General features: G+C 38.9%; 1 protein-coding gene across 1 annotated transcript; it reads right to left on the reverse strand.

Moving 5' to 3' along the window:
* Nucleotides 1-1,249: 1,249 nt before the first annotated feature.
* LOC137257475 (uncharacterized) lies at nt 1,250-10,480 on the reverse strand. The gene is made up of 6 exons (XM_067794807.1): nt 10,421-10,480; nt 8,759-8,763; nt 5,014-5,263; nt 2,860-2,947; nt 2,174-2,382; nt 1,250-1,336 (listed from the first exon to the last, which is right to left on the reverse strand). The coding sequence occupies exons 1-6, from the start codon at nt 10,478-10,480 to the stop codon at nt 1,250-1,252; spliced, it is 699 nt and encodes a 232-aa protein (XP_067650908.1).
* Nucleotides 10,481-11,532: the final 1,052 nt, after the last annotated feature.

The raw sequence follows: 11,532 nt of genomic DNA on the forward strand, positions 1-11,532 counted from the left end.
GGATTGGAGTAATGTGTCAGCTTGTTTCTTTATCCTGACGCGCCATCTGCAAACGAATGATTACAGAAGAAATGAATCAGTTCACATTGGTACACTAGTTCAACAACATAATTCATATGTAAAGATCTTACAACTAGAAAATACATCATCGCCCTCCGTATGTTACCCTGCCAAATCCTTCTTGACTGTATTGTATTTCCATTTTGCAATTTTTGCATTTATTTAAATATTTCCCTGTCAAATATAATTTTTAATAATGTTAATTGTCACTAATAATTGTGGTTTTGCTGAAATTGGAATTGTCAGAATATTATCTTTTATAAAGGATCAAAGGTATTTTTTATAATTGGTAGAATGAAAGAATGAATGAGATTGTCAGTGACTTTACCCTCAAAGGGGGTTTAAATATTGTAAACTTATTGTCCCCCTGAAAGGGTACGTCAGACTACGTCTTTCCGAGTATAGTTTTATTTTGACCGCAGTTTTCATCATAGTATACATGTTCGTTTGAATTAATAAAAAATTATGCCCCAGTTATCAACAACTGGAGGAATCAAACTAAAAGTGCTTTATAGTTCAACTTCTTTATTATACAAGGTCACAACGTTTCGAGACAGATTCTAGTCTCTTCTTCAGGTGAAGTGAGGGTAAAACTAATATATATACACATAACAGTAGAATGATAACAATGGGTAACAAGATATACAGGCTTCGATTGATTGATGTACAGGCTTCAACTTATGTACAGGCTTAAACTGATTGGTGTGCAGGCTTGTGTTGATTAGGTTAACGAGTTACAGGTAAAGATGTTTGGATAAGGATTAGTCACTGAGGATAAGGTGGTTCCATGCATTGGGTAAGTAAACACCTCCGTCTCTGTTGATTGTATCTAGCAAATTATATTACCAAATATAGTTCTCCTTTACCAATCGTTTAATATTCAATGTTTGCTTTTCTTGTTCATCCACCTACAATGGCTTAACATTACAGTTTTGGTCAGATTTTGGACGAAGGTTGAAATAAATAGCTAAATGTGAAGAACTATGACGATTGTTTTATTCTTTGAAGGTGACGTTTCGACATAAAATCTAATATCGAATCTACTCGAATCTATGTCATCGTTGCCTTCACAGAATAAAAGAAGCTGTATATCCATAATGTTTTCCATAATTCTTCATCAACTCAGCTTCTATAATACCTATCCAAGAAGCAATATCCAATTTTGAATTTAATTCCAAATGTACATTCTTTACTTTTTAGCTTCTGTCGGTATCCCATGGATTATGAGCCGGAAACTGCTGGATGGACCACACGGAAATGAATATTTGCCCTGAATCTGCAACAGACATGCCAACATATTTCATCATTCGCTATTTTACATGTATAGATAAAGTATGACTCCTTGTGTGGGATCTTATTTCATTTAAATATATTCAACATAAACTCATGGGCAAAAAGTGAACACTTTGTATTCTGTATTTTGGGGAAAGTTGTCCAGTAAGTAAAATCCATTGAGGCCGAAACAGTTCGCACAGACACTTACCAAAACGCAACATGTTGGCTGTGCAGAAGCACGTGAATTTGCCAAAAATGGCAAAACGTGCATCGAGAAATGATACATCTCAGCTGACAGAAAACCCTCGAAGACGTACCATGTTACGACATCCACATGCAGCAGGTATCAGAGCTCGCCATTCCCAGGTATATCGTACTGACCCAGGAACATCGTCGTCATAGGTTACAGCGGGTAAAGACTGCAAGTCGCTGCCTGGTACGAAATTGGCAGCGAGGGTTTTTTTAACAATCAAAAGTTCATTCACCATCTTCCATAATGATTGTAAGATTTGCTGTATCGATCATTAATAAGGGTGTTCACTTTCTTTTGCCCACTAGTTTATTTTGTCAAAAATGATCGGAATTACTAGGGCTGGAAAAATAGAAATCAGACTGATATCTAAATTTCTGTGTTGTGTTACGCCGCTATTTAGCTAGCCATGTCAGTACAAGACAAGGAAAGCCAAGACACGTAGCTTGACTGACAACCAGTTATGTGTGTTGCTGGGTACCAATAGTACCCAAATTCTCAACAAAAAGTGGTATGATTGGGTGCTTGTGGTATGTAGGTTCCGTGTCCTGAAGATCCTAAAATACTCAGACGCAAATATTATCTTACCGGATCATGCCATCTGCTCTGTCCACAAAGACCGACTAAACTCTCCCACAATCCAGATGACTGACAGGTGCTGGTGACATTGTTGTAGCAGGCTCTGAAGTCAGGGTCACAAGTGTACCTGGAGTAGGTCGCCACAGCTCCCTGGTAGTGACCATCATATTTGATGTCGGCGTCAGTAACTTGCGGGGGATGACCACACCCTTGGAACTCTTCACAAAAAATACACAAAGCCCAACAATTTGAATCCATGTTATTATGTCAACCGTCGTGCTTAGGAATCCAATCTTTCATCATACATACTTGACTAGAAATCAAAAGTAGAAACCAAGACAAAATCCAAAAGGATTGATTTTGTCTACAACATTCCGAAGTTCTCACTACACCAAGAATGTGCATATGGGCGCAGAAAGGCACAAAGGGATATCCACGCTCATCCTTTTCAGTCGCTGAAACATCTTTACTATTCTGCTCATGTTGGCTGTCTTCACACTGCTGTTTGTTGCCTTCGCTATCGCTGTCGTTTCATTGTACAAAATGTAACTTACAAAATATCACCTTATTCTTTCTAATTGCGATCTACCATCCAGTCCAAATCATGTACAATGTCGCCAACTGGAACTATGCAAACCTATTCTCCCATATCTTTGTGGTGAAGGTAGTTGAGGCATTAGAAGAACATTGGTTACCTGGAGCACACCTTGCAAGACCAAGTCGAGTTACTTCACAGCGGGTGGTGTTGTGACATACCATTTGAGCGCATCGTCCAGACAGAGACTAGAAGGAAAAGAGTCCATACTAAATTTAATGCAAATTGTTTATTGAAAAACCAAACTAATGTTGAGGACGTATTGGCAGATCTCTAAGCTCAACCTATAGACATAGGGCAGATGTCTCATCTTTAATTCCACCTTTCACAGCAATTGTCAACTACACATGGAAACAATATTTTGGCACCGTGTAGCCAGGGAATGGCAGTGTGGGCGGATGTCTAATCGCCACATGATGAAATCTATTGACCAAATTCAGTGACCACGCTGTCCCGTTGGCAACATGGACTGCATGGGACCGAGTCCTCTCCATGACAGACGTCAGGACAGTGTTCCCAAATGACGTCTGTAGACGCCTGGACGACCGACAATACAGGAAATGGTAAATTTTGACTCATCTGTAAAGACAGTTCACCACCACAGTCTAAGTCCTGAAATTGTCTAAGCACTGGCCACTGCTGTCTTAAACCTCTGTCCGTATCTACCTGTCCTGTCTTGGCGTGTTAACTTTATGGTGTTTTGGTGGCAGCGAGACAATTTGAGTTTCATTAGCTGTTTAATATTTGTAACTGTCAAACAATTAAGCTTCCCAAATCCATTGCGGTCTTTCACATTCGTGTTCTTCATTTTTAATCGTGCACATGTGTAGTTAAAATGTACAGTTTGACCTTCTATGAGTAGTTTCTCTTTTTTCTGGCTGGTATACATTGTATGACAAATGTAATGGATGATAGCGGGTGCGACATATTAGGGTGCCATCTTCGACGAATATTATGCTACAAGTTAGATGTTATGTCTATACACATGGTTACAACCGAGACGAGTTTCTCCACTAACTTGGAGGAACCAACTGCAAACCTTAGGTAGATAAATTGCACGAGGATCATGCACCACATTGCCCAAATGTGTGTGCAAAATCGTGCATGTGAACAGCTGAGTTTTGGTATAAATTTTTTATAAGAATATGCCATTTTCGTCATTATTGAACGCATGACAATAATGTTTCAATGTTACGAATTTGCCTTACAAAACATTAGTTCATGTATAAACGTTACCTTGAAACAGTATGAATTATTTTGCAAAATCTAGTTTAGAGCAGTTAAATGAAATAAGTGCTACATTTCACTAGTGTGTCTAAACCTTTGCTGGGTAGTATATACTGTCATCATGAATCTCACATGGACCTCAAATATAGAACGTTGTTTAAAATGTTACAAGAGTGTATTTTCTGTAAACTGTATTATGGGTGATAATTATTATGGGTCACATTTCGTATCATAAATGCACAGTGCTTTTCATACTTTGGCAGCGGGCTTTAAGGTAGCGCTTTAGAGTTACCTCCCTTTGAGTTTGTGTTTTGATTAGTAGAGTGTACTTCCGGGAGACTACCAGAGAATTCTACGTTGTGGCGATGGTCGTATGTGCTCGAATATTCAAGAATCGGTGACTATGTATATAAAGGCTGGTTATTGTGTAAACTGCCTGCCTTTGTCACCGTTAGACCTACATAACCGATGCCTGACCGCTCACAGTTTCTGTGCATCATAGTTTCCCTATATGAAAGAGTTCAGATTTCCATTAGGTCAGTTTTTCCACACAAGTCAAATTTTGACCACCTGACAATTTTATCAAATTACCAACTTTTCATACCTTTTATAAAGTGGGAAAACTTCATCTCTTAATATACATATTGAAGAAATTTAGAAGCTACCGGGGTAATATGAGGTTTGCAGCAGATTAACAACATGACACTCTTCAACAGGCTTGCCTGAAATTATAGGAAATACCCGCTGTGAACGCTAACCGTTGGCCAGTAGAAAATACTAGAGTATAAGAAAAGAAAGTAAATGTCATATAATCATAAAACGGTATCATTATAGAAAACAGTGCAATATAGAAACGGGCTATAGACCACATTCGGAAGCGCTCCGTGCAGATAGACACAATCCAAACGTTGTTTTCACCTCTACTGTGGTTTGCCTATGTGTAGGTGCGAGAACAGTAGATCAACAACATAAGACTCTTAAACAGGATCGTCTGAAATTGAAGAATATACTCTCTGTGAACACCAACCTTTGGCCAATGTTGAATATCACTGAAGAGGAATCCCGTTCTGAAGAGGATGTTAGCAGTGTCACCACTGTTATCGTTGAGGAGGCAGGTGCGCGTTTTATGCTCAAATCCAAAGGACAGACATGCTGAGGACATCAGACATTCTGATGCACAGTTGTAGAGAGACTGACTCCAGAACTTTCTGAACACCTGGTGTTCCATGTACTTGTCACGCTGAAATACAGAATCCATATCCAAACAGTTGTCACCACTGACTAACTTCGTGATTCCAAAAATTAGTAAAGCAACTTCTCTCCAGTAAGGCCACATTTTCAACTGCTGGACCTTCAGCTGTTAAACTGATACTTTCACTCCTTATTTCTGCTGAATCCTTTTACCCCTGCCACCTCCTGTTTCATGGCAGGTATTCAGGTTTAATAATTAAGCCGGGAACATCACTGTATCAATAGTAATCACATGTGCAGAATACTTTCCTCGACGACAATCACTTCATATAAAATGGATTCCATTGAAGTTAATTGAAATCTCAGAGCTCTCATAAAATCAATATATGAGACAAAGAATGCATTTATTATTTAACAAGACAGTTAATTGGAACAAACAACCATCATCATACAAAATAAATAACACCAAATAGACAACATCATGACCCCTAAAATGGCGATCTACCTTCAGCTGCTAGCGATCCACTTCTCATATACCCATCGCCAAAAGAAACGCGAAGTTTCAAATGGTGATATTGACATTGTGGTTTCTAAATTTATTTTGAAAAGAGACAACGATAACTCGAAAGAAAGCACCCGGTGTGTTTATTGTCTACATGATATGAAATTCCAATAAAGTAGTATGAAAATCACATAACACATGACTTTAGGTATAGTCCTTAGAAGGGAAACAACCGTCAACGTCAATAACGGGTGGCACCTCCATTGGCATCAGCAACAGCTGCACATCTCCTCCCAATGCTGTTGGAAACACGTCGAATGAACCTCCTGGGAATATTGTTGTAAGCATCTACAACACTCCGTTGCACTTGTTGCATCTTAACTGGAGGTACTCGCTGTTGGTGAATTTGTCTTTCCATCTCCCCCAAAGGTGTACGATGGGATTCAAAACCGGGCTTAAAGCTAGCCAATCCATGGTGTGGGTGTTGTTTTGGAGTGTCTGTGTCAGTCTTGCTGTGTGCGCTCTTGCGTTATCGTGTTATCTTTGAGCAAAAAATGGAAGCATTTCTTGTCTCAACTCTTCTTCGATGTAGCGCTGCGCAGTAACACCCTACCACGACCTTGCCCATTGTTCTGGAACATTACTTGTTGAACATGATGTTCCCAGATTATGGCAAAGCATGAGGGAAGGCCCTCTTTAATGATCACTCTCTAATACACAAGATTCTGAGAATCGTCCACCTCGACGACGCCATATTCTCACTCTGTTGTCAGCTGTATTGATGCAAAAGCGACTTTCATCTGAGAAGACGGTGTTCTGCCATTGTCCAGTGAATCAGCGTATGGTCGACGACAACATAAACCTGCCTGAGTGAGAAGTATGTTCTACAGTATTGTCGCTAATGGGTTTGTTATGTGTCACGGGCTATTTTAGTAGCTCGTATGAAGCGATTTCGCAAACGAGCGGTCACAAATGATCTTGCCGGTATAACGTTACACGCGGACGTCCGCAATGAGGGTGGTCAGCAACGGTGTTTGTCTGCTGATAGCGGTCAAGCAGTCTGTAGATGTTGAACAGTTGTGTTCCATAATGTCTGGTGACACGTTAGATGCTTCAAACTGCCCATTGCTCTCTGACGTTCGTGACTTAAACGTGGCATGACCACTGCAGCATGAAAATGCAAATGCAGACGTTAAGCAGTATCCATTCCTTAACTATCATCATGAGTGCATGAACATCATGCAAAGAATGCAGTTGTACCTTCACAACCTGTCTCTGCACGGGTACAATGAAACCAATAGGTTCACATTTAGTGATATGTGACGTCACGTATGCTGCGTTTGTGGTGATCATTTGTCTTTTGCCGTGAAAAATACAGTATGAACGAAATCATATCAGAAACCTATTCAACACAGTGGATTTACGTCACAGAAGATATTGGTGAATTTCGCTCTTCTTTTCGCGGTGAGCATATATTGTGTTGTCAGTTAACAGTTTTCTATTTTAAATGTTGTAACTTCAGAACCTTTCTCTGCACGGGTACAATGAAACCAATAGGTTCACATTTTAGTGATATGTGACGTCACGTATGCTGCGTTTGTGGTGATCATTTGTCTTTTGTAGTGAAAAAACAGTATGAACGAAATCATATCAGAAACCTATTCAACACAGTGGATTTACGTCACAGAAGATATTGGTGAATTTCGCTCTTCTTTTCGCGGTGAGCATATATTGTGTTGTCAGTAAACAGTTTTCTATTTTAAATGTTCCTTAAATACATTTCTAAAAGTTGGGTGTTTAATGCAAATATTATTTTATTCCCAATTCTCTGCGATCAACTAAGAAACAGTTCTATAAATTAGTATCACATCAAACAATCAGCATCATGCACACAGGATGATACTGACTTGATGATACGAACAATGCTATATTTACCACTAGTATGGATGACGTTTTCCAAAATACGGTGTAGATTTTAGTTTTTATCCTCCAAGGCGCAACTTTCTCATCCAGTCAGTATTTTTATGAACACAAATTACGTACAGCTACTTTACATGTTTTTTTTCTCTTCAGTCAACATTTGTTAAATCTGCTTATGTTCCTGAAACTACAGTCTCTTACTGAGCAGAGTTTGGCATCACGTGACCTGACATCATAGTTGGGCGGTCCCTCACTGCTTCTAAAGGTGTTTAGTGGGTAACCTGGATTCTCCAAAACTGCACAAAGAACTTTAGAAAATATGTCAACATGTCAGGCATGCATTCCTCATCGTCAAAAGATTGCCCGTTTTTGGAAAAGGGAAATTGAAGTAAATAAAATAGAGCATAGTCGAAGCATCAGTTATGCTGACGATAAGAAACCTATCCCATCTGTCCTCCCAGAAAACGCACCCTGTCTGACCATCACTATCAGGCAATATCTTGTCTGCCAACTTTCAGTATCAAGATTAACAGTTTATCCATGGATTTAACTGATTCATCGATGGATCACGCCACTCCCCTACACCTATACAGATCAATTGTCCGCTCGTTTGATTATGCTTCCATTGTATATGGTGAAGCCTGCAACAACATTGGACTCTGTCGATCATCAAGGCCGGAGACTTTGTCTTGGAACTTTCAGAACCTCTCCTGTTGCTAGTATTTACGATGCGCCTTCTCTTAGCCTACGCCGTATAAAATTATCTTTGCAATGTATCACTAAACTATATTCTAGACAGTCGAACACTGCATATAACTGTGTCTTTGATCCTCTCTATGAGGGTTTATACAATAAGAAACCTTCCCTTGTTCCGCCTCATGGGCTCAGACACCTTTCATTTCTGCGGCAGACATTAAGCTGGAGAATATATCTCCTCCGTCTTCTTTCTTCTCCTGCTGGGCAGGTGGTTTGACCACAACTTGATCTATCATTGATGTACAGTAATAACAAGAATACAATCAATTGAAAAGAAAACATAGCAATTACAAATCCTCAATTACAAATGGGTCCCAAGACGGTGTCGGAGACTTTGTGCCACTGTCATTGGATCCAGAACAGTATCCTCTAGATTACCGCATAGCAGTTCTATTTTCACTACTGAAGCTAACACCATACTAACGGCTCTTAAGTTTATTCAGCAATATATAATCTCTTTTCTTACGTAATTACTCACAAAGTAATTATGTTCTTTTCTATAAGATAGATGGATATCATTGCCTCTGACATTTTACGCATAAATGTTATAACTGTCATGTTTGATGAATATTATAACAAACAAAATAACGGGTGCAGTAGTTTATTATATTATTCAAATGATCTCATTTGTTTTTTGTTGTTGAAGCATTGGAAGAACTTTAGCTACCTTGAACACACCTTCCAAGACCAAGTCGAGTTATTTCACAGCGGGTGTTGTTTTGACACGCCTTTTGAGCGCATCGCCCAGAGAGAGACTGGGAAGAAAAGAGTGCATTCAAAATAATGCAGTTGTTCATAAATCAAACTAGCGTTGTGGTTTCCCATGTATATAAATCCAGGGACAGATTGACAGATCTCTAAGTTCAACATAGACATCATAAGCTGGACATCAGAGGATGTTGTTTGTCAAAGCATTCGTCCGCCTTTAGCAGTTGTGTTCAACTACACATGGAAGCATGAGAAAGATTTCATCAGACATCCAGTGAGTGAAATCATGAGTAAACGTTTACGTAACTGGAACATGATGAAATCTATTGGCCAATTCCTTGAGCCTGACCAGTCGATCCACTTAGTCTTTGAACAAACATATGGCCCCTAGAATAGTGATCTACCTGCAGCTGTTGACAAACAAGTCTGATTTTACATTGTCTTGTTATGTCTAGTACAAATGTTTTAGATTTAATTTCTGGTTTTAAGTGGATATCTGTGGTACACTAGTAGTTTTACTGTTCATCGTCAACAGGGTTTCTATTTTTTTTAATTTTAATGATCTGTAATACACTTAGTTATTGTCCTCATCACGATATGACTGCAATATTGCCGATGTGACGATAAATACCAACTCACCCACTCGCTTTTTGAACAAGCATGGGATGCTGACGATCAATTCATACGAGCATTCAAAACGTATCAGCATATTATGGCATTCTTAACAGAAAACACTATACTCATTCGAATAATATTGTTTTTACACAGCGTCATGGAATCTGTATTTGATATTAAGTTAATTTGAGATTCCTTGATGATAGTCTTTACAAACATGGTAGACCCGTGAAGGTCCCGGGGTAGAATAGGCCTTCAGCAACCCATGCTTGCCATAAAAGGTGACTATGCTTGTCGTAAGAGGCGACTAACGGGATCGGGTGATCAGACTAGCTGACTTGGTTGACACATGTCATCGGTTCCCCATTGCGCAGATCGATGCTCATGTTGTTGATCACTGGATTGTCTAGTCCAGACTCGATTATTCACAGACCGTCGCCATATAGCTGGAATATTTCTAAGTGCGACGTAAAACTAAACTCACTCACTCACTCACTCACAAACATGGTAACTGTTGCTTTAAACTCAAGTAGCAGTCACGGACAAAATATAAGTTTTCTAAAAGATCTCGCAATATTTCAAGTTTCAGGCATGAATATCCTCGAAAACACTTCCATGTTTGCTTTAGAGCTTCAAAATCCTTTTCATCTCCATAAGTAATCTCTGCTACAAGGTAAAAAAGTTGTAGAATTCCGACTATATAATTAGCATGTGTTTACACAATAAAGTTGTCACCAGTGACTAACTTTATGATTCCAAAAATTATGAAAACATATTTGCTATGGTTTGACGACATGTGCATCACCTTGATCTTCAACTGTCAAACTTGTGTCTAACACTCCTTACTTTTCCTGAGTTCTGTTAACATTGAAATTTACGCTGCATGGTAACCATTGTCATTTTAATGTTTTGATTGAAAAACTAGGAAACATCAATAAAAGACGCAAGTACGGTATTATGTTTTCCAACAAGGCAATCACATATTGCGTTGTGTATGAAGATATGAGTGGGCGGTTCAGTTCCGCTCGCATTAAGGATGCCCATTAGTGTGTGGTCTTAGAAAGCACAGCTTCCCTCAAATGCAATAAACTGAGTGATCTTTACGTTGTCAAGAAATGACAAAGCTAAATACCTGCAGTATGTTGCTTCACAGCCATGTTTTACAGTGTTTTGTTTTTAGCACACCTCTTTGAGTGACATTTTAGAAGTTAGAAAGTACAATATTGAACAAAGTTTATGGACAATAGCGTCTGCTATTTCGTTTTGTGGTCCATTTCTGCTTGGTATCTGTATCCAAACGTCGCACACACGAAATAAAAGAAGCTGTTCTCCATACAATTTGTTCAGTATTTAGGAAATTTGTTTCATAAGTTTAGATCATCGGATAAACCTTTATTTAACTCAAGGTTGAGTTGTTCATAGACATCTTCAGTTGGTGGTAAATTGATGGGAAACGAGTGGCCTGTCCTAATCCTCTTATCTTAACAACAGTGGTAAAAGCACTAACGTTGCTATGACAACAACAACATGTAAACAAACTGGACAATGATGTGCTCGATAGCTTTCATAAGTCTGAATTATGACTGTTGTGCACAAGTACTTATAAGTAAAGGAAAACGTTTGGGAAGATCTTTTTTTAACAATTCTATACGCGTCTCAGATGCTTGTGATTGGTGTGTATCATTCTCGATAACGTACTGGTATCCATTTGGATGAAATCAAGAATGCTGTCAGAAAAAACAAGGACGTAGAGCGTGTTTAACTTAGGTGCAAGCTGCCGATACTATTCTGAAAGGGTTTGCTTAATGTACTGAAACGACACTAGGATCTAATCATTTGGAAACACAAGTTTGT

Source organism: Haliotis asinina, chromosome 12 (assembly GCF_037392515.1).
Source record: "Haliotis asinina isolate JCU_RB_2024 chromosome 12, JCU_Hal_asi_v2, whole genome shotgun sequence".
In the NCBI taxonomy this organism is placed as follows: Eukaryota; Metazoa; Mollusca; class Gastropoda; order Lepetellida; family Haliotidae; genus Haliotis; species Haliotis asinina.

Coding starts and splice junctions, on each gene's coding strand:
- LOC137257475 (XM_067794807.1), bottom strand. CDS start 10,480: ATGCACATGTCGTCAAACCATAGCAAATATGTTTTCATAATTTTTGGA. Junction 2,383..2,859: donor TCTTGCAAGGTGTGCTCCAG/GTAACCAATGTT, acceptor TTTTTTGTGAAG/AGTTCCAAGGGTGTGGTCAT. Junction 1,337..2,173: donor AGAGCAGATGGCATGATCCG/GTAAGATAATAT, acceptor TGTCTGTTGCAG/ATTCAGGGCAAATATTCATT.